Source organism: Salmo trutta, chromosome 18, assembly GCF_901001165.1.
Source record: "Salmo trutta chromosome 18, fSalTru1.1, whole genome shotgun sequence".
Taxonomy (NCBI): domain Eukaryota; kingdom Metazoa; phylum Chordata; class Actinopteri; order Salmoniformes; family Salmonidae; genus Salmo; species Salmo trutta.
The window spans coordinates 51,164,918-51,189,012 of record NC_042974.1 but is presented as its reverse complement, the minus strand read 5'-3'; the positions used below and the strand labels follow the sequence as shown (position 1 = coordinate 51,189,012).

Here is a 24,095-nt window from a genome sequence, read left to right as displayed (position 1 = left end):
TTTGGTTCCAACCGCAGTGTCTTTGTGAGATGCAGCGTAGGTGAACGGATGATCTCCGCATGTGTGGTTCCCCCATGAAGCATGGAGGAGGAGGTGTGATGGTGTGGGGGTGCTTTGCTGGTGACACTGTGATGATTTATTTAGAATTCAAGGCAAACTTAACCAGCATGGCTTCACAGCATTCTGCAGCGATACGCCATCCCATCTGGTTTGCGCTTAGTGGGACTATCATTTGTTTTTCAAAAGGACAATGACCCAACACACCTCCAATCTGTGTAAGGGCTATTTGACCAAGAAGGAGAGCGATGGAGTGCTGCATGAGATGACCTGGCCTCCACAATCACCGACCTCAACCCAATTGAGATGGTTTGGGATGAGTTGGACCGCTGAGTGAAGGAAAAGCAGCCAACAAGTGCTCAGAATAATATGTGGGAACTCCTTCAAGACTGTTGGAAAAGCATTCCAGGTGAAGATGGTTGAGAGAATGCCAAGAGTGTGCAAAGCTGTCATCAAGGCAAAGGGTGGCTACTTTGAAAAATATATTTTGATTGGTTTAACACTTTTTTCGTTACTACATGATTCCATATGTGTTATTTCACAGTTTTGATGTCTTCACTATTATTCTACAATGTCGAAAATAGTTAAAAAAAAGGAAACCCTTGAATGAGTAGGCGTGTCCAAACGTTTGATTGGTATTGTATGTGTACCACAGGAGGCTACTGATGGGAATGTTGGCTCATGATAATGGCTGGAATGGAGCGAATGGAATCAAATGAAGGGAAAGGCATCAAACACGTGGAAACCATGTGTTTGATGTATTTGATACCATTCCACTTATTCCGCTCCAGGCATTAACACGAACCCGTCCTCCCCAATTAAGGTGCCACCAACCTCCTGTGATGTGTACGGTACTTGTTCGATATTGGGGGCATCCCGGGATGTGCTTTTTATGTTATTGCTGTAAGAGCAAGTTCGCTAGCATGATTTAATTGTAATGGTCACATTAACTCCATGCTAATTCACAGTTATTTCCATGCTCACACACAAATCCCAAATCTACAGCCATCAACATACTGTTGTCCTGCACATCTAATGTGCTTTCTTCTGTCTATCGTCAGAATAAACACCAACTGGGACCACTGGCTGGACAGTCCTTTCTTTAAAAATACAACGCAAGAGAGTTAAGAAGTACAGTACGATCACATCTGTTACGTAGGCATGTGTCAAGACTGTTTTACTGGGTCTTCCTGTAGTAAGCATGTGTCAAGACTGTTTTACTGGGTCTTCCTGTAGTAAGCATGTGTCAAGACTGTTTTACTGGGTCTTCCTGTAGTAAGCATGTGTCAAGACTGTTTTACTGGGTCTTCCTGTAGTAAGCATGTGTCAAGACTGTTTTACTGGGTCTTCCTGTAGTAAGCATGTGTCAAGACTGTTTTACTGGGTCTTCCTGTAGTAAGCATGTGTCAAGACTGTTTAACTGGGTCTTCCTGTAGTAGGCATGTGTCAAGACTGTTTTACTGCGTCTTCCTGTAGTTCACTCTTCGAAAAAAGGGTTCCAAAAGGGTTCTTTGGCTGTCCCCATAGGATAACTCTTTTTGGTTCCAGGTAGAACCATTTTTGGTTCCATGTAGAAGCCTCTGTAGAAAGGGTTCTACATGGAACCGAAAAGGGTTCTATCTGCAACCAAAAAAGGTTCTTCAAAGGGTTCTCCTATGGGGACAGCCGAAGAATCCTGTAAGAATCCTCTAGATAGCACCTTTTTTTCTAAGAGTGTAGGCATGTGTCAAGACTGTTATACCATGGGCATCCCTGTAATAGGCATGTGTCAAGACTGTTATACCATGGGCATCCCTGTAATAGGCATGTGTCACGCTCCTGAACCGCTCCTGGCCTGCAGTGTCCCACATCTGACATGAAGAGAAAAGAATACACAATATTAAAATAAATCCCCCTTTCTGTGCAACAAAAAATATTTGAACATGGATTAATTCAGATTGACTTACCTGTAGTTTTACCTTCACGTTGTCTACAGTCACCACCTTGTTCTGAGGAGATGAGACAAGAGGGGCAATTGATTGATTACATTCACTCACACACTCACTCTCTCACTCACTCTCTCACTCACTCACTCACTCACTCACCGTGAAGCAGATGCCAACAGTAGCAGAGAAGGATCCAGGGATGAACTTGCCCTGGTCAAACTGGACCAGAAGAGACGTCTTACCCACTCCACTATCCCCCACCAGGATAGTCTGCCAACAACACACACAACAAGACAATAATCAGCGTGTGTGTCTGTATTTGTGTGTGCAAACATGCGTGAGAACGTGTGTGCATGTATCTGCAGCCTTCACGGTGGCTCAGTTGGTAGAGCATGATTTTTGCAACGCCAGCATGGTGTGTGCAATGCCAGGGTTGTGGGTTCGATTCCCACGGGGGGCCAGTACACAAAAAAAAAACATTTTAAAAAATACAAATAAAAAATAATGTATGAAATGTATGCATTCACTAAGAGCGTCTGCTAAATGACTAAAATGTAATGTAAAAATGTATCTATATGTGCATCAATGAGTGAAACAGTGCCCATTCATATCATGTTTGTGTGTGTGTCAGCCTGTGCATGACGGTATGTATGTACAGCATGTGGATATGTTTACACTGTACAGATTCTCTCCTATCTTCCTACAGCGGTGAGAAGATTACCTTGGAAAACTGAGATCAATAGATTTTTGATGACTCCCAAACTGAATGGGCTTAGGTGAATCAATGAGCTCTTCCAACAGACACAGCTAAGTATCTTACTCAACACACACACAGGATTATAGACTGTAACTGAGTGTAGAAGCATTGAAGTAGATTCAGAAAGCTCTGACTCAACTTTGAGAGTGTCTTTGAACTCGGCTTCCATGGGATTTAAGACGCACACAGACAGACTGACACACAGACATGTAGAAATGAAATGTAAAGCTGTGAGGAAAATGAGGCTTTTTAAAATGTATTTTGACAGACGGCTCAATGAGATAAGGAAATTGGGACGGGAGATGCGAATAGAAATATAACAATACTGGGATTGGCTATTTGAGCTGCAATTTCAAATCGGTTCTTTGGGTTATTTCAGCTTGGATATTAACAAATGAAATTATTATTAAGCTATGGGTAATACAGTGAATGTATTCTGGTAACATCTATATATGTAATAAAACTGCATGCAGTATGTAAAACTAATACAGTGGATAAATGATAAATACCATTATGAGGACTTTAAATTAAGTATACTCATCGGGCTCCCGAGTGGCGCAGTGGTCTAAGGCACTGCATCTCAGTGCAAGAGGTGCCACTACAGTCCCTGGTTTGAATCCAGGCTGTATCACATCTGGCTGTGATTGGGTGTCCCATAGCGTGGTGCACAATTGGCACAGCGTTGTCTGGGTTTGGCCGGGATAGGCCGTCATTGTAAATAAGAATTTGTTCTTAACTGACTTGCCTAGTTAAATAAAGGTTCAATTACAACTGGATTAAACTCAACATTGATCACTATTCTGGATAAACTAAAATGGTCACTAGCCAGATTAGAAGTCTAACACACTCATTCACAATTATAGGTGCATGGTATATCTGTATCATCGATTTGATAGTGGTTTTCAACCGGTGTGCTTTGAGGAACTCTCAGGTGTGTCGCAAAACTTTCCCTAATCTTTATTATTTTATTGAACAATCACTTATAAACGTGCCCTGTGGAAAGCAATGGAATTTTGTCTTGGCAGCACCAGTGTCACTCAGATAATATGTTGAATAGCACATGGTTACATTACATCTGTATCAATGTTTCAAGTCCAGAGCGCTAAGGTTGTTGTTACATTTGTATAATTTGAGGGGTGCACATCACCAGCAAAGTCATTTGTATAATTTTAGTTTGCCTGTACAAACCATTAGCATAGGCGAGTCTGATAAGGCTTGTACCACAGCCTCTGCCATAGGAACAAACAGAGCATAGCTTTGTGTCCGTGTTTGCACCTTTACAATGCAGAAAACAACTCGTCTCTGGCCCAAACCGTTCAAATCTTAAAACCTTAAGAGCTAAAACGTTTTTTTTTCTAACTAACTGGTCTCAGAGCATGTCGTATTATTCAGCCCATTAAATGGACTGTCATAGATTTACTCACAGAATAATATGAAATGCTCTGAGACCAGTTTGTTTCGCTAGAAAAAAAAGATGTTTTAGCTCTTTAGGTCTTTAGTAAGATATGTTATGTTTCGTAAGGTATGTATTAATTTGTGGATTTCCATCACCCAATTTGCATGATATGTTCCGAATTACAATTCGAATTATAGGTATGTTCCGAATTTGTCAAGCGTACAATATGTTCTGAATTTAGGAAATGTACAATGTTACGAATTTGAAAAACGTATGATATGTTACGAATTCTAGCAAGTGGCTAACGTTAACTACGCGAGGGGTTGGGGTTAAGATCAGGGTTAAGTTTAGGAGTTAGGTTAAAGGGTTAAGGTTAGGGTTAGGGGAAGAGTTAACCCTTTTAGCTAAGGTTAGGGTTAGGATAATGGTTAACTAACATGCTACGTAAACTCAGCAAAAAAAGATAAAGGCAATTAAAGTCACAGTTATGAAAACTTAGGACACTAAAGAGGAACGCACAATCCCTCCATCAGTGATCAGACTGTCTGCAATAGGCTGAGAGAGAGGCTGAACTGAGGGCTTGTAGACCTGTTTTAAGGCAGGTTCTCACCAGACATCACCGGCAACAACATCGCCTATGGGCACAAACCCACCGTCGCTGGACCAGACAGGACTGGCAAAAAGTGCTCTTCACTGATGAGTCGCGGTTTTGTCTCAGCAGGGGTGATGGTCGGATTCGCGTTTATCGTCGAAGGAATGAGCGTTACACCGAGGCCTGTACTCTGGAACGGGGATTGATTTGGAGGTGGAGGGTCTGTCATGGTCTGGGGCGGTGTGTCATCAGACTGAGCTTGTTGTCATTGCAGACAATCTCAACGCTGTGCGTTACAGGGAAGACCTCCTCCTCCCTCATGTGGTACCCTTCCTGCAGGCTCATCCTGACATGACCCTCCAGCATGACAATGCCACCAGCCATACTGCTCGTTCTGTGCGTGATTTCCTGCAAGACAGGAATGTCAGTGTTCTGCCATGGCCAGCGAAGAGCCCAGATCTCAATCCCAATGAGCACGTCTGGTACCTGTTGGATCGGAGGGTGAGGGCTAGGACCATTCCTCCCTAATCTTACTACATTTGCACACACTGTATATAGATTTTTCTATTGTGTTATTGTTTATTCCCATCTGTAACTCTGTGTTGTTGTTTTTGTCACACTGCTTTGCTTCATCTTGGCCAGGTTGCAGTTGTAAATGAGAACTTGTTCTCAACTGGCCTACCTGGTTAATTTTTTAAATCAAAATTCCACCCAGAAATGTCCGGAACTTGCAGGTGCCTTGGTGGAAGAGTGGGGTAACATCTCACAGCAAGAACTGGCAAATCTGGTGCAGTCCATGAGGAAGAGATGCACTGCAGTACTTAATGCAGCAGGTGGCCACACCAGATACTGACTGTTACTTTTGATTTTGACCCCACCTTTGTTCACGGACACATTATTCCATTTCTGTTAGTCACATGTCTGTGGAACTTGTTCAGTTTGTCTCAGTTGTTGAATTTTGTTATGTTCATACAAGTATTTACACATGTTAAGTTTGCTGAAAATAAATGCAGTTGACAGTGAGAGGACGTTTCTTTTTTTGCTGAGTTTAGTTACAAAGTAGCTAAAAAGTAGTAAGTGGTTGAAAAATTGCTAATTAGCTAAAATTGTCCATGATGAGATTTGAACTCACAGCCTTTGAGTTGGTAGACATTTGCGTAATATGCCCACCCATTTTGGTAGCACACCAGGGTTCAAATCAAATAAAAGCATATTTGTTGCATGCACAGGATACAACACGTGTAAAACAGTCCAGCGAAATGCTTACTTACAAGCTGTCATTGACACACACAGCCCTATGGATAAAGTTGTACCACAGATTCCCTGCCAACAGACTGACAGCTAAATTACTATTTAATCTAAACCTCATCCAACTTTAATGCATCTGTCTCCTCTCCTACATCTCCACTGATATCACACAGACCATGTTACATCACCGAGAGAAGCAGCAAGGGAAGGAAGGATGGAGGGAGTATGGGGAGGGAGGAGGGGAGTTTGGGGAGGGAAGTGAGGAGAATGGGGAAGGATGGAAGGATGGATGGATGGATGGAGGAGTTAATTGGGGAGGACCGGCTCGTGGTAATGACTGGGGTGGAATCATATACATCAAAAATATGGTTCCTAGGTGTTTGAGTCACTGGCTTACTGGTGTTCTTCCATGCCGTCCCTGGGAGGGGTGCGTCACTTGAGTGGGTTGAGTCACTGATGTGGTCTTCCTGTCTGGGTTGGCGCCCCCCCTTGGGTTGTGCCGTGGCGGAGATCTTTGTGGGCTATACTCGGCCTTGTCTCGGGATGGTAAGTTGGTGGTTGGAGATATCCCTCCAGTGGTGGGGGGGGCTGTGCTTTGGCAAATTGGGTGGGGTTATATCCTACCTGTTTGGCCCTGTCCGGGGGTTTCAACGGATGAGGCCACAGTTTCTCCTGATCCCTCCTGTCTCAGCCTCCAGTATTTATGCTGCAGTAGTTTATGTGTCGGGGGGCTAGTGTCAGTCTGTCACATCTGGAGTATTTCTCTTGTCTTTTCCGGTGTCCTGTGTGAATTTAAATATGCTCTCTCTAATTCTGTCTTTCTCTCTTTCTTACTCTCTCACGGAGGACCTGAGCCCTAGGACCATGCCTCAGGACTACCTGGCTTGATGACTCCTTGCTGTCCCCAGTCCACCTGGCCGTGCTGCTGCTCCAGTTCCAACTGTTCTGCCTGCGGCTATGGAACCCTGACCTGTTCACCGGACGTGCTACCTGTCCCAGGTCTGCTGTCCCAAACCTGCTGGAACCCTGACCTGTTCACCGGACGTTCTACCTGTCCCAGACCTGCTGTTTTCAACTCTCTAGAGACAGCAGGAGCGGTAGAGATACTCTCAAAGATCGGCTATGAAAAAGCCAACTGACACTTACTCCTGTGTTACTGACTTGTTGCACCCTCGACAACTACTATGATTATTATTATTTGACCATGCTGGTCATTTATGAACATTTGAACATCTTGGCCATGTGCTGTTATAATCTCCACCCGGCACAGCCTGAAGAGGACGGGCCACCCCTCATAGCCTGGTTCCTCTCTAGGTTTCTTCCTAGGTTTTGGCCTTTCTAGGGAGTTTTTCCTAGCCACTGTGCTTCTACACCTGCATTGCTTGCTGTTTGGGGTTTTAGGTTGGGTTTCTGTACAGCACTTTGAGATATCAGCTGATGTAAGAAGGGCTATATAAATACATTTGATTTGATTACATTTGCTCCGTTCCGGACTTTATTATGAGCTGTTCTCCCCTCAGCAGCCTCCACTGGGTAATATGGGGTTAGTCATGTTTAGGTTTGCAAAGCTACCGGTAATTACCAAAGTTGCTGGAATGTTTAATAATTTTGGTAATTAACAGAAAATCTATGGCAATCTATTGTAACTTTGGCAGTGCTGTAAGGTATTGGGGTATCTGTACTTTACTTTACTATTTATATTTTTGACAACTTTTACTTTTACTTCACTACATACCTAAAGAACAGCATGTACTTTTAACTCCATACATTTTCCCTGACACCTAAAAGTACTCATTACATGTTGAATGCGCAGCAGGTCAGGAAAATGGTCCAATTCACGCACTTATCAAGAGAACATCCCTGATGCCTCTGATCTGGCAGACTCACTAAACACACATGCATCGCTTGTAAATTATGTCTGAGTGTTGGAGTGTACCCCTGGTTATCTATACATTTTCAAAACAAGAAAATGATGCCATCTGCTTTGCTTAATATATGGAATTTTAAATGATTTATATTTTTACTTTTGATACTTAAATATATTTTAGCAATTACATTTACTTTTGATACTTAATATATTTAGAACCAAATACTTTTAGACATTTACTCAAGTAAGATTTTACTGGGTGACTTTCACTTTTACTTGAGTAACTTTCTATTAAGGTATCTATACTTTTTCTCAAGTAGGTTGTGGGCAGTAGTGGAGCAGGTTGAGAGCTTCAAGTTCCTTGGTGTCCACATCACCAACAAACTAGAACGGTCCAAACACACCAAGACAGTCATATGCTTGATGGTTTTGCAACTGCACTTGAAGAAACTTTAAAAGTTCTTGAAATGTTCCGCATTGACTGACCTTCATGTCTTAAAGTAATGATGGACTGTCGTTTCCCTTTGCTTATTTGAGCTGTTCTTGCCATAATATGGACTTGGTCTATTACCAAATAGGGCTATCTTCTGTACACCAACCCTGCCTTGTCACAACACAACTGATTGGCGCAAATGCATTAAGAAGGAAAGAAATTCCACAAATGAACTTTTAACAAGGCACACCTGTTAATTGAAATGCATTCCAGGTGACTACATCATGAAGCTGGTTGACAGAATGTCAAGAGTGTGCAAAGCAGTCATCAAGGCAAAGGGTGGCTACTTTGAAGAATCTCAAATATGAAATAACATTTGTTTAACACTTTTTTGATGGTTGATGGTTTATATTTAGGATCATGTTTTACAGCTTTGTCAGATGGGGAAAAACGCTCATATTGTCCCAAAATGAGCTAAAACTCCATGTTCATTTTATGTTTTAGATAAGATTTCTGTGTTATAATACTACTAATAATAATGACAATTTTTTTTATTTCATATTGCTGTATAGTTTTTATTTTGAAATCAGCTTATTTAATTATTTCATATATTTGACATGTGATAAGGCCACACAGAGGACCAGAGATACTTACAGTACATATACCTATGATCATCTGAAGCACCCAAAAGGGCCACTAGATGTCTTGTGAAAGATTACATAAAATCCTTGAAACATACCAAAATTCTGGTGGTTTACTGGTAAACTTCAAAGGTTTTTAATAATATACCCACCTCTAGTCATGTTACATCATTGAGGGTAAGTCGACAGGAAAGGAGGGAAGAGGGAGTATGGTAGGGGGAAGAGGACGCAATAAGTGTGTTGGGGATTATGAGCAAAGCTTTTCTGTGGTAACATGGGGTTTGCTGGAAATGGAGCATTATATCCCCCCGGAGACTCAGATGCAATTAGCTGGAACAGATGCAAATGTTTGGGAAATTCGTCACGGACCAGTGGAAGAAACAGGAAGAGTGTGTGTGTGTGTGTGTGTGTGTGTGTGTGTGTGTGTGTGTGTGTGTGTGTGTGCGTGTGTGTGTGACCAACACGAGGATATATCCACTCTCCAAGCACTTATGGTTCATTTATCTCTGTGGTTAATGAGGAGCTTGTTAGGAGGCTGTGAGTGTCCGCCATTAACTCACACACATACAGTGCATTCTGAAAGTATTCAGACCCCTTCACTTTTTGTTATGTTACAGCCTTATTCTAAAATGTATAAAATTATATTTTATTCTCATCAATCTACACACAATACCCCATAATTACAAAGTGAAAACATGTTTTTAGACATTTTTGCACACGTATTAAAAATAAAAAACAGAAATACCTTATTTATATAAGTATTCAGACCCTTTGCTATGAGACTCAAAATTGATGTCAGGTACATCCTGTTTCCATTGATCATCCTTGAGATGTTTCTACAACTTGATTGGAGTCCACCTGTGGTAAATTCAATTGATTGGATATGATTTCAAAAGGCACACACCGGTCTATATAAGGTCCCATAGTTGACAGTGCATGTCAGAGCACAAACCAAGCCATGAGGTTGAAGGAATTGTCCGTAAAGCTCAGAGACAGAATTGTGTCGAAACACAGATCTGGGGAATGATACCAAAACAATTCTACAGCATTGAAGGTCCCCAAGAACACAATGGCCTCCATCATTCTAAAATGGAAGAAGTTTGGAACCACCAAGAATCTTCCTAGAGCTGGCCGCCCATCCAAACTGAGCAATCGGGGGAGAAAGGCCTTGATCGGGGAGGTGACCAAGAACCCGATGGTCACTCTGACAGAGCTCCAGAGTTCCTCTGTGGAGATGGGGGAAACTTCCAGAAGGACAACCATCTCTGCAGCACTCCACCAATCAGGCCTTTATGGTAGAGCGGCCAGATGGAAGCCACTCCTCAGTAAAAGGCCCATGACAGCCTGCTTGGAGTTTGCCAAAAGGCACCTGAAAGACTGTCAGACCATGAGAAACAAGATTCACTGGTCTGATGAAACCAAGATTGAACTCTTTGGCCTGAATGCCAAGCATCACGTCAAGAGGAAACCTGGCACCATCCCTACGGTGAAGCATGGGGGTGGCAGCATCATGCTGTGGTAATGTTTTTCAGAAGCAGAGACTGGGAGACCAGTCAGGATCGAGGGAAAGATGAATTGAGCAAAGTATAGAGAGATTCTTGATGAAAACCTGCTCCAGAGCGCTCAGCCTGGGGGTGCGAAGATTCACCTTCCAACAGGACACCATGACCCTAAGCACAGAGCCAATACAATGCAGGAGTGGCTTTGGGACAAGTCTCTGAATGTCCTTGAGTGGCCCAGCCAGAGCCCGGACTTGAACCCGATCTAAATATCTCTGGAGAGACCTGAAAATAGCTGTGCAGCGACCCTCCCCATCCAACCTGACAGAGCTTGAGAGGATCTGCAGAGAAGAATGGGAAAAACTCCCCAAATACAGGTCTCCCAAGATTGTAGCGTCACACCCAAGACGACTCAAGGCTGTAATCGCAACCAAAGATGCTTCAACAAAGTACTGAATAAAGGGTCTGAATACTTAAGTAAAACTGATATTTCATTTTTATTTATTTTTTATTTTCAAACATTTCTAAAAACCAGTTTTTGCTTTGTCATTATGTGGTATTGTGTGTAGATTGATGAGAATAAAATATATTTAATCAATTTTAGAATAAGGCTCTAACGTAACAAAATGTGGAAAAAGTCAAGGGGTCTATATAATTTCCGAATGCACTGTATATATACACACACACAAACACACACACATTCCCTAAGTGTCCTGTCTGTGGCTTGAGTTGTCATCACACACCCCGTTGTCTTACATCAGAGAGCATGACTCCTTCTGCACTGATAGGCTAGGTGGAATATTCTCTATATGGCCAATACCAACCCAGTCAGGTTGCCACAAGTACACAGGGGGTGAGGGCTATAAAGGTTGGTCGGGAATTGGGCAATCCTGTCAAATATGCAGTGGACCTTTACTGTAGGCGGAGATCAGGAAGTAGGTGATGAGTCAATGTGAAGGCTGAGTCACAGAGAGGGTTAAAACGCAGATGTCTTTGTGGAGCAGGATGTTGTACTGAAACGTATTACTTCTGCCTCCAAGATCATAAGTAAAACAGACAGTTCAGATGTGCGTGCGTGTGTGTGTGTGTGTGTGTGTGTGTGTGTGTGTGTGTGTGTGTGTGTGTGTGTGTGTGTGTGTGTGTGTGTGTGTGTGTCCTATGGGGCTTGTAGAGAGTGCTGTCAATAAGGTCATTCAGACTAATTAGAAAGCTATAGGACCATTACTACAAAAGGGACTGACCACTACAATCATTCTTTAGCATTGTGTAGAGAGATCTAAAACCCACTGATGACTCCACGTCTACGGTCATTCAGCCATTGGCTTGTACTACAAATGTTTTTATCAATGGGCTCCCTCGCTGCCCCTGATCTCAGAGAGAAAGGAAAGCAGTGCAGTGGTGCCCTACTCTGACCTATATACAGTACTAACGGAGCGGCACAACAGTGAAAAGAACTAGGCCAGTCCAGACGATTGATAAAATATAATGAAATGTAGCCAGGCCAATCCCAAGAGAACAAAACCTTTGATGCAACTGCAGCAGCCAATTCAACTGGATTGAACTGTAGTCTTTGCAAACTGCATATTTAAGTAAAGTGAACTGCAGCCTAAATAGTCCCCCAGAGTTGACACGTCATAATACCCACAAAACCTAGCGGTAAAACACGGAAATGGTTCCAATTGTCTTTTCACCATTCATTTCTCACATAGGTAATTTTACAAACACTTCAAATTAAGTGTGTATTTGGTGTAGGCTTACCTTGGCGTGACATTTTGATAACCGTGTAATTATTTCTCGGACAAGGGGAGTTATATTAATATATTCGCCTCAATTACCTAAAACAAATGCTAAATCCTAAATAAACTCAGCAAAAAAAGAAACATCCTCTCACTGTCAACTGTGTTTATTTTCAGCAAACTTAACATGTGTAAATATTTGTATGAACATAAGATTCAACAACTGAGACATAAACTGAACAAGTTCCACAGACATGTGACTAACAGAAATTGAATAATGTGTCCCTGAACAAAGGGGGGGTCAAAATCAAAAGTAACAGTCAGTATCTGGTGCGGCCACTAGCTGCATTAAATACTGCAGTGCATCTCATCCTCATGGACTGCACCAGATTTGCCAGTGTTACCCCACTTCTCCACCAAGGCACCTGCAAGTTCCTGGACATTTCTGGGGGGAATGGTCCTAGCCCTCAGCCTCCTATCCAACAGGTCCCAGACGTGCTCAATGGGATTGAAATCCGGGCTCTTCGCTGGCCATGGCAGAACACTGACATTCCTGTCTTGCAGGAAGTCACGCACAGAACGAGCAGTATGGCTGGTGGCATTGGCATGCTGGAGGGTCATGTCAGGATGAGACTGCAGGAAGGATACCACATGAGGAAGGAGGATGTCTTCCCTGTAACGCACAGCGTTGAGATTGCCTGCAATGACAACAAGCTCAGTCCGATGATGCTGTGACACACCGCCCCAGACCATGACGGACTCTCCACCTCCAAATTGATCCTGCTCCAGAGTGCAGGCCTCGGTGTAACGCTCATTCCTTCGACGATAAACGCGAATCTGACCATCACCCCTGGTGAGACAAAACCGTGACTCGTCAGTGAAGAGCACTTTTTGCCAGTCCTGCCTGGTCCAGCGTCGGTGAGTTTTGTGTCCATAGGCGACGTTGTTGTCGGTGATGTCTGGTGAGGACCTGCCTTACAACAGGCCTACAAGCCCTCAGTCCAGCCTCTCTCAGCCTATTGCGGACAGTCTGAGCACTGATGGAGGGATTGTGCGTTCCTGGTGTAACTTGGGCAGTTGTTGCCATGCTGTACTTGTCCCGCAGGTGTGATGTTCGGATGTACCGATCCTGTGCAGGTGTTGTTACACGTGGTCTGCCACTGCGAGGATGATCAGCTGTCCGTCCTGTCTCCCTGTAGTGCTGTCTTAGGCGTCTCACAGTACGGACATTGCAATTTTTTGCCCTGGCCACATCTGCAGTCCTCATGCCTCCTTGCAGCATGCCTAAGGCACATTTACGCAGATGAGCAAGGACCCTGGGCATCTTTCTTTTGGTGTTTTTCAGAGTCAGTGGAAAGGCCTCTTTAGTGTCCTAAGTTTTCAGAACTGTGAACTTAATTGCCTACCGTCTGTAAGCTGTTAGTATCTTAACGACCGTTCCACAGGTGCATGTTCATTAATTGTTTATGGTTCATTGAACAAGCATGGGAAACAGTGTTTAGACCCTTTACAATGAAGATCTGTGAAGTTATTTGGATTTTTACGAATGATCTTTGAAAGACAGGGTCCTGAAAAAGGGAGGTTTCTTTTTTTGCTGAGTTTAGCAACAGAGAAGACCTCAGCAAAACTATAAATTCCTGCAGGAAGTTCCTGCACTTCATCTCTAGCTGACATCGTCAGCTACCATTCACCAGCGCGATCAGAGTCCTGTGCCCAATCCATGATGAATCCATGTGCTGTATTGAAATTAATTGAATAAAGTGTTGAACTTCTTCCATCTGGTTTCTCTATCTTAGCTTGTCACAGACTACACTTTAGCTCGCAAGTTAGCAAAGCAATAGATAAAAAAATGATTTTGTTTTACTTAGCCTAGATAATTGTTTGTTCAGTATGTCGACCTTAGTGTCAAGTTCAGACCTTATGGCATTTTTCAAGAATGAACATAAGAGCATTAAAAGGGGAGAAGACCACTATAAGTCTGGCAATGTGGAGAAGTGCAGCTATAGGGAGGGGCAACTTACCGGTTCGGTCAGGACCAGCATGAGGGATAAAGTTTATCCTGTGTCCACAAGGAAAGAGATACTTAATCAATGATATAATCATTTACTAAATTACCCCGGATACCAGACTCAGATGAGTGATAACTCAGTTCTACAATTTTGTCATTCATGAGAATGAATCTAAAAATCTATTGACATTCAGAATTATTGACTTTGTTAAGACATCCAGCCTGTATTGTAGTTGCATGACCAGAGACAAATCTTCAAAGACACAGTATTTATTTATTCAGAGTGGTACATGCATTCACACTGTCTTGATTTATAGGATCCTTCCCACTGTATGAGTGATATGTCAAGTGATAAAATCCCAAGTTATCAATTAAAAGTTTATGGAAAAACTGCACTTGTCCTCATGTGAAAATTACAGTTAATTAAATATTCTACAGCTGTAATGTCATCAATCAAATGAAACTTTATTTATATAGCACATTTCTTACAACAAATGTATTTTGAGGTGTTCAAAGTCATGTATTGAAAGGCATTAACCTCCTTCCTCTTGGCAGGTCTCTATAGGTGACCAGGGGATTCTCTCTACCACATGCAAATGCCCCCGTGGAGCTCATAAGTGTAGCTATACAGCGGCGTTGGTTATTTTTGCAGTTCACAATATCGGCTGTACGGATGTGGAATGCAAGCGGAGGAAGCCAGACGTGCCCAACCAGGTGCAGTCAGTTGAGGACCTGCAGCCGGACGAAAAGTACAAGCTAAGGAACCGTTTCCGGGGCAGGTTTAGTGGAATGGCATGTCTCCTTGAACCTGAGCCAGAACAACCGCTACCCTCCCTGTCACCCTTGTCTGTACTGGACATTGTTTAAAAAAAGGCCACCTGGGGCATGCAGGCATCCTGGCTGGCATGGCACTGTCGGTGGAGCTGTAGGAGGCTCTACGGCAGGCAACTGTGGGACAGCGCACCAAACCAAACTGGTACACCATAAGGAGAGGGAGGCTGGCTGCCAGTTACTCCATCTCTGCTAAAAAAGGGTCCTCAGATCACAGTCATTGGATGGGGTGTTGTCTGTAAAGTGGGGTACAGATAATGAAGAGGGCATCAAGGCATTCAAAATGGCTACAGGGATGGATGTGCAGGAGTCAGGGTTTTTGGTCACAGGGTCTGGGATCCTGGGTGTCTCACCGGATGGTTTGGTGGGCACCACAGCAGTGGTGGAGGTCAAGTGTCCCTATGGTGCAAGGGACCTTACCATTGAAAAGGCAGTGAAGTCGAAGGATTTCTATATCCAGGAGGAGGGAGGGTCTTACCGCCTACATGGAGACCATCCTTACTGGCACCAGGTCGAAGGGAAGTTCCACATCACTGGAAGGGACACTTGCTTCTTCGTTTTGTGGACCACCAAAGCTTCCATCACCATCCCCGTCCAGTGTGACGACCTCTGGCAGACTAGTATTGCTGGACTAGAGGAGTTTTTCAAGGACCACATGCATCCAAAGTTGGCACTGCAACAGTGAACATTTGTAAATATCTTGTAAATAGTTTTTGCACACAAATACATTTTTGTCTTACCTTGAGGTTTTATTCCAATCCAATGGTCCAAAAATATTCCACATTGTTCAGACACACACACACTAGGCTCCTCCCAGAACAGGTTATATTTTATGTCAGTACAGTCAATGACCATCTGCAGTTTCTGCTGGACCCCTGAAAAGACGCAGGCAAGCACGTTTGGTTCTTCTCCCGACTTGGAACAGTCTTCATGGTGATAAAGAAAAAAGTTGGATTACGTGAATCACGTGAATTAAAGTGTTGGTAACATTGCTGATAGTGCTTGCACTACAACGGAATAATTGAGCCAGGTGCAAGTTGGTGTGCTGTGACACAACTTCATAAGCGCCATAAACACTTGATCCTCAAATGACAGCACCTTAACACTCCACTTGGCAAAGCAGACAACGCAGTCCTTGCAACGTTCAAAGTATTCAACAACGATGGTGAACATGCCTTTGTCTGGAAGTACTGTTTCCACCCTAAGTATTTTATCAGAGAAATGTGATGCTGAATACCAGTTGCAGGTATACAGCTGATTCTCGTGTAGAACCTTCAACTGTGCTAATGTTTCCTCAAGATGTACCTCAGTGAGAACATTCTGCAACTGTGCAGACAGCAGTCTCCTACATTCTTCAGAGGCCGAGGGGCCTGGAACTTCATTGACTGCCATGGTGGATGTGTCTGGATGTTCCTCTTCTGGCATGGTGGATGAGCTACTTTTTCTGCAAAATACAGGGCCATTTCTCTTTCCCAACTGAAAATGGCAGCTGCAGACCCAAGTGTTGTCACTGGGTTTCCAGTCCGCCAGTCTGAAAGACAAAAATAAGTTACTTTTACTAGCTAGATAGGTTGATTTCTAAAATGGTAACATCTATATTTAAATACCATAACCAACAGACTTCTCAAAAGAAAGTTTAAACCTTCAGCTGTGAGGTCACTGAGGAGGACCAACAGGGATCGACAGGGGGATCGTCTGAAAGGGACTGACATGCAGGGATGGAATATAAGGATTTTGGGCATTGGCCAGCAGACCACGATTTTAACTAGCCCGGGTAACATTTAGGTCCAAAATCTGTGGCATGCGATGATTGTAAAGGCAAAATTTCCCTGCTGTGTCAGGCTAGTTTGGCACATTTTCTACTATCCATTTCACTTTTGTGTCAGGCTAGTTTAGCACATTGTCTACTAGGCCAGTTTGAAAAGTACTAGCCTCGGGATAGCTTCATTTACATCCCTGTTGACATGTCTAATTGACTTCACAGGAATATTTGATTAGCCATGAACAACAGATGCACTCGTGGAACAAAACCGTTTCAGTGTTTTGTATGGGAAAAGCCCACAAGTCCAATGTAAGGTAGCTAGCCAGCTAACTTTAGCTAATGTAGCTAACTAGCCAACCAAGGTGCCTAACTAGCTGGCCCACCAGGTGATATTTAGCTAGCTAGCTAGTTAACATTAGCTCACTGTTCGTGTAGTCAGACTTTTCTAAGCGGTGACATGCTAGTTAATCAACTATCCTTGCCATGATGATGGCCTAACATTAGCTGGCAAGTCTGACTACACAAACGATGAGTTAACGTTAACTAGCTAGCTAAATATCCCTTCCTTGGTGGGCTAATGTGAAAAAGCATGACTACACAAACTGTGAGCCAACCTTAACTAGCTGGCTAGCTCACTAAATACTTGTCAATAAAAAAGTCAGCACAGTCATTATGCTAGCTAATGCTGGTTTTATTTTTACTTGTAAGGAAGGTAATGTGCGTTATATACGTAACTACAGTCGGTGGTTATCTAGCTAATTTTCATAAGCACCTAGCTAACTATAGATCTTTGGACTAACCAAAATAGCTTATTAGCAGCTAGCAAACAGGGCTTACCTTATCACACGGCTCCAGCGATGCCTCTCTCTTACAGAGTTCGGAAAATGATCAAATACACATGCATGCTTATCGGAGTAGTGGTTACAATCGGCAGTAGTGGTTACATAGCACAGAACCACCCTTGCTTCTGATCGACGGAGAGACCTAAGGTTAGCTAGTTAGCTACAAAGGCCAGGGTAATTTAAACAATTCTAGTAATAAAACGTGCTAAGGTAGGTTTTTTAAATATGCTAAACAGCAGTGCACATGATAAATACACAATATAAATTATTTAAACGAGAAACTACAAAAAGACTATAATATCTATCAGTTATTATGTTATACTTTACTTGTAGGTTCCTTGCTACTTGTTCCTGAGATTTAGCTTGGCGAAATGGTGAGGTTTTTCCCTCCCTGCAACACTGCCTTGAGTAATGAATTCAAAGCTTGCGACAGGATCTGTAGTTCTGTATGATAGCCACATTAGAGGCTAATTAGCATTTCATTTTTGGGGGGTAATTACAGGCAAATATATTGATAAAAGTTACCTTGTCCGAGAGAGATTTACGTGGTTATCAAAACGTCAAGACAGGGTAAGCCTACACGAAACGCAGACCTTATATGAAGTCCTTATAAAATCCCTCATGGAAAAATGAAAGGTGGAAAAACTATTGGAACCATTTCCTTGTTTAACTGCTAGGTTTTATGGGTATTATGACTCATACTGTGGTACTCAATTTCAGCCAGAGAGGAAGAGAGATGCCCAACTCGGCGGAAAATATGCTTCCCTTAAGCAGGTGGTGTTTTTTTGTTGTTTTTCCCATGAAGCAATGAGTTTTTTAATGGCGGTCAACGAGAGAGTGTTGAATTTGGAGAACAAAAAAATGTATGACTTATTTGCTACGTGAGGTTTAGACGTCTAGACTGCCCACTGTGCCACTTTGTGGACAACGACTCCCATTGTTACGGTGGAGAGGCATGTAACTTGTCAGTATATCCATAACCTTTGTTCCAGCTATACTTGAAGAGGACAGTAGACCTAACTACTTACAAAAAATGGTGTTTAAAAAATATATAAAATATTGGCACATAGACCAGATTAGTGCAGTGAAATGTATTGTTCTGATGAAGAGCTACAAAAGCAGGTAAGTATCCGTATTAGACTGAAAGATATAAGGTAATTTCGTCAAACTTGGGAGGTCTCTGTGCTCATTAGTTGCTTACTCAATATATTTGCTGCTACTTCATTCAATCCTGTTTTAAAAGTCTCCCTGTTTTAACATTTCCTGAGACCAACCAGAAATATTTCCTTGGCCAAATATTCCCAGATTTTCATAAAGCTGCCACACATGTGGTCTCTCCTTTCTGCATCACCAAATGTTCTGCACAGAGCGTCACTACGCCACTTCACTTCTTACAATTGTGCTTGTTAAGTAAAGTTAGATCAACACTGAATCAATGTCCTGTTGTCCCACATTTGAGTATTTTAAATTATGTCACCCTACCTTTGGGTTCTTAGACATTCGCATTATTCCACCTACTTTAGTTTTTGCCTTAAGTAACCTTCTGTCTTATGTAATTACACATATCATACTCATTTGAGTGTCCCGGATTTACATTTACTATGTTACGTCTAGTCTATGAGACCAGGCTGAAGCTGTGGACTCGAAGGCTGGTTAGTTAATGTGAGGTTATTTGGACAGGGTATGAGCTGGTACTGGCAGCGAACCGAAACACTGCGGGGACGGGGAGGGCACAGTACAGGTGTTTGCTTTGGTTTGTAAACATCGTCATCCACTCTCTCCTGCTGCGATGGTCAGTGGGCTATTATCCAACTGCTATCCAGCGTTTCAGTCCCATGGAAAGCCCAATGACGATTCAAAGTGCTATTCCGCCAGGTCAAGACAACTGTTATTTAGATGTGGCACCAAAGAGCTGAACCATTACGAGTTGTATCTAAACGTGACTGAAATCAATAAGAGATAACCGAGTGTATAGCCTCGTCTTATGAGAAAATCAACAAGTAACAGAGTTTGATATTATCTAGACATTAATCCAACCATCCTCCTACCTTGTGCATTAATTCTTCGTCGTATGAAAGAGCTGGGGTGGCAGACGGTGAATGGTTCTCCTCCCCTTCCGTAGATCCATAGGCGCTGTCAGGGTGGATCTCCGGGTATGCCGTGGTGTAGTGCGCAGATATCGGCTCCATGGACTCCATCGTCTCCATCCTCTCGAAGCGCTCAAGACAGACCAGGATACAATGCTAAAATCAATGATGCGCCCTTAGAAAATTAGGCAAATATTTCCTGACAACTATCTATTTCTCTCTCCCCTTTTCTCTCTCTTTCCTCCTACTTTTCTTTGTGTGAAACCACGAAACCCCCAACACGAATACCAGGCATGTTGCCCACAGCTTTTCTCTGTAATGACTTACATGTAAGAGACATGTAGGAGGCTGACTGTACCATACAGCTACAGCCAGCACAACGCACAACGTGACAGTGTATCAACGTCAGAGCGAATCGTGTTCAGCACCATGGATAGTTCTGAAGGAGGAGGAGGGGAGTGGGAGGAGGAGGTTGGGGCATGGTCAGTGCTAACAGGGATCCTTGGGACGTCCCTACTCTAAAACCCTAACTCCTACCCTTACTATAACCCTAACCTTAACCATAACCCTTACCTTAACCATTTCACATTTCAACTTCAATGGGGTAGGATCCCGAATAGCACGAACGGCTGGGGGATTCCTCCTGAGCGCATCATGGAGCTGAGCTAGATAATTCAATATCTCCTTAATTTGTAGATAGATTACATATCTTTATTATGAGAAGATATATATAATCTTTCTGATGTGATACTTGCACATTTTAATGAGCCTGTCAACTCAAGAGTCGGTGGTTTCAGGGAGGGGAAGTCAGAGAATCCCATCGCATGTTTACTGAATGAATTAAGATGCCTAGATCCGTCGGCTATGAATTAACGAAGCTTTCTATAATTCTGGTTCCAAAGATCTGTCTGGTCTGTAGCCTACCAGTTTACAACTGAAACAATACTTTGATACGTGTATCGTATGTGTCCAGTAGGCTGCGCCTCATTCAAAACCTAGCAAAGTTTTTTTCTCCAGTTCTATTTTTTCACCTAAACAGACGTGAAAGGTCTGTATCTTAGCCAAATACGTAAATGGACCATTGAAGGGCGGGTACACGTGATGCTAGGCCCCTTCTTTCCAACTAGTGCGTTCCAAATTCGGACAGACAGTAGGTGATACACTCCTGCAGCATAACTGGATTTAACAGTGTGGGGCTCTGTCCTCGAATGAAGGGGAAGATAATATCGATTTTCTTTTTCAATTGGTTTAATCTTCGCGGTTTGGACAGTAGAAGCTTAATGGAGCGAATGAATAGCCAACGTTTTTATTTAGAACTGTCTACGTAGCAGAACCTGGTTCACAAGGCTACTATACTGACTTACTTTAGTTTAAGATGTCTTCGTCTGCAACTACAACTATTCGACCTACACTGACAGCGGATCAGATAACGGTCATCGTGGCCTCGGGTGAGTGGTGGCAGTCACATAACCTAAGCAGGCTGCTAAACTATAAACATATCATACAGCATTCAGGCTACATAAACCTTTTGCTTTTATACAGGACTGCCAAACTGTTGGTTGTTTAGGTTATGTATATTTTGCATGTGTTAGGCCGATTCGTAAGATCAGTGATATTATCAAGAGCAGTGTGCGGTTAACTTTTTCCTTCGTCTTGTTCAACTGTTACCATGCACCTGCAAAAAAGATTGCTCAAATGTGCGAGTGCTTTTTGAATTTTTATAAATAAATATGTAAAAGCAATCGTGCATAACCTATATGTTTACTTTAATGTCACATATGTTTTATAAAGTCTCTTCATGCCTGTCTTCTTGTTGTCTTCTTTTCTGTAGTGTCCTGCCTGGCGTTCTTCGTAGTGATTCTCATCCTCCTGGTGGTCCTGTACAGGAAATACCTTCTCTGCCGCAGTGTGTGGAGCTACCAGGCCACCCAACACTATACAGTAAGACTATACATAGCTCAGTTGTTAGGGCATGTCACCCATACCAAAGATTTATGCATGCATGACTGTAAATTGCTTTGGATTAAAGCAAAATTACATATATTATAATTATATAATATGTTATGAATGTGTTATAAACAGGGAAAACATGTTATAAATGCCTAATGTATATTAAGACCCTCTCTGATAGGAGTGTGGTACTCGAGGCTAGGGAAACATCCATAAATCATTCAATCTAATCAAAATCCCATTTTATTAATCACATGCTTCATAAACAACAGGTGCAGATGAACAGTGAAATGCTTACTTACAGGCCCTTCCCAACAATGCATAGAGAAAGAAAATAGAGAAATAATAGAATTTTATAACACATAATAATAAAAGTAATAAATGCACAATGAGTAATGATAACTTGGCTATCTATATACACAGGGTACCAGTACCGAGTCGATGTGCAGGGGTACGAGGTAATTGGTGTGCTGTTCAGGGTCCTGTCGGTTCCAGACTTGATCAGTACCGCTTGCTGTGCCGTAGCAGAGAGAACAGTCTATGACTTGGGTGGCTGGAGTCTTTGACAATTTTTCGGGTCTTCCTCTGACACCACCGGTTATAAAGGTCCTGGATGGCAGGGAGCTCAGCTCCAGTGATGTACTGTGTTGTACACACTACCTTCTGTAGTGCCTTGCTGTCGGATGCCAAGCAGTTGCCAGTTGATCATCTGCTTTGTCTTGCTGACGTTGAGGGAATGGTTGTTGTTCTGGAACAACACTGCCAGGTCTCTGACCTTCTCCCTATAGGCTGTCTCATAGTCATTGGTGATTAGGCCTACCACTGTTGTCGACAAACTTCATGATGGTGTTGGAGTCATGCAGGCCACACAGTTGTGGGTGAACAGTGAGTACAGGAGGGGACTAAGCACGCACCCCTGAGGGTCCCCCGTGTTGAGGCTCAGCGTGGCTGATGTGTTGTTGCCTAGCCTCACCACCTGGGGACGGCTCGTCAGGAAGTCCAGGGTCCAGTTGTAGAGAGAGGTGTTCAGTCCCAGGGTCCTTAGCTTAGTGATGAGCTTGGAGGGCACTATGGTGTTGAACGCTGAGCTGTAGTCAATGAACAGCATTCTCACATACACAATATATAAGAAAGTGTCTGGACACCGCTTCAAATTAGTGGATTCAGCTATTTCAGCCACACCCGTTGCTCACAGGTGTATAAAATTGAGCACACAGCCATGCAATCTCCATAATCAAACATTTCCAACAAGTCAGTTTGTGAAACTTCTGCCCTGCTGGAGCTGCCCCGGTCAACTGTAAATGCTGTTATTGTGAAGGTGAAATGTCTAGGAGCAACAACGGCTCAGCCGCAAAGTGGTAGGCCACACAAGCTCACAGAACGGTACCGACAAGTGCTGAAGTGCGTAGCTCATAAAAATAATCTGTCCTCGGTTGCAATACTCACTACCGAGTTCCAAACTGCCTCTGGAATCAATGTCAGCACAATAACTGTTTACTGGGAGCTTCATGAAATGGGTTTCCATGGCCAAGCAGCCGCACACAAGCTTAAGATCACCATGCGTAATGCCAAGCATCGGCTGGAGTGGTATAAAGCTTGCCGCCATTGGACTCTGGAGTGATGAATCACGCTTCACCATCTAGCAGTCCGATGGACGAATCTGGGTTGGTGGATGTCAGGAGAACGCTACCTGCCCGAATGTAAAGTGCCAACAGTAAAATTTGGTGGTGGAGGGATAAGAGTCTGGGGCTGTTTTTCATGGTTCTGGCTAGACCCCTTAGTTCCAGTGAAGGGAAATCTTAACGCTACAGCATACAATGACATTCTAGATGATTCTGTGCTTCCAACTTTGTGGCAACAGTTTCGGGAAGGCCCTTTCCTGTTTCAGCATGACAATGCTCCCGTGCACAAAGTGAGGTCCATACAGAAATGGTTTGCCAAGATCGGTGTGGAAGAACTTCACTGGCCTGCACAGAGCCCTGACCTCAACCCATCGAACACCTTTGGGATGAATTGGAACACCGACTGCGAGTCAGGCCTAAATACCCAAAATCAGTGCCCTACCTCACCAATGCTCTTGTGCCTGAATGGAAGCAAGTCCCTGCAGCAATGTTCCAACATCTAGTGGAAAGCCTTCTCAGAAGAGTGGAGGCTGTTATAGCAGCAAAGGGGGGACCAATTCCATATTAATGCCCATGATTTTGGAACGAGATGTTCGACAAGCAGATGTCCACATGATTTTGGTCATGTAGTGCAGGTGTTCCTCTTGTATAAATGGGAAAGGGCAGTGTGGGGTGCAATAGAGAATGCGTAATCTGTGGATCTGTTGGGGCGGTATGCAAACTGGAGTTGGTCCAGGGTGTCTGGGATGATGGTGTTGATGTGAGCCATGACCAGCCTTTCAAAGCATTTCATGGCTACAGATGTTAGTGTTACTAAATGCTAGTCATTTAGTCAGGTTACC

General features: G+C 43.2%; 1 protein-coding gene across 1 annotated transcript in view; it reads right to left on the bottom strand.

Annotated features, from left to right (window-relative positions):
* Positions 1–20,079, bottom strand: part of LOC115153487 (ras-related protein Rab-37) — a 30,139-nt gene extending 10,060 nt beyond the window's left edge. The window contains exons 1-4 of the mRNA XM_029698974.1: positions 19,643–20,079; positions 2,142–2,252; positions 2,004–2,045; positions 1,841–1,907 (exon numbers count right to left, since the gene is read on the bottom strand). Coding sequence (XP_029554834.1) covers positions 1,841–1,907; positions 2,004–2,045; positions 2,142–2,252; positions 19,643–19,801 — 379 coding nt within the window. The 5' untranslated portion in view covers positions 19,802–20,079. The remainder of the gene's footprint in view (positions 1–1,840; positions 1,908–2,003; positions 2,046–2,141; positions 2,253–19,642) is intronic.
* Positions 20,080–24,095: the final 4,016 nt, after the last annotated feature.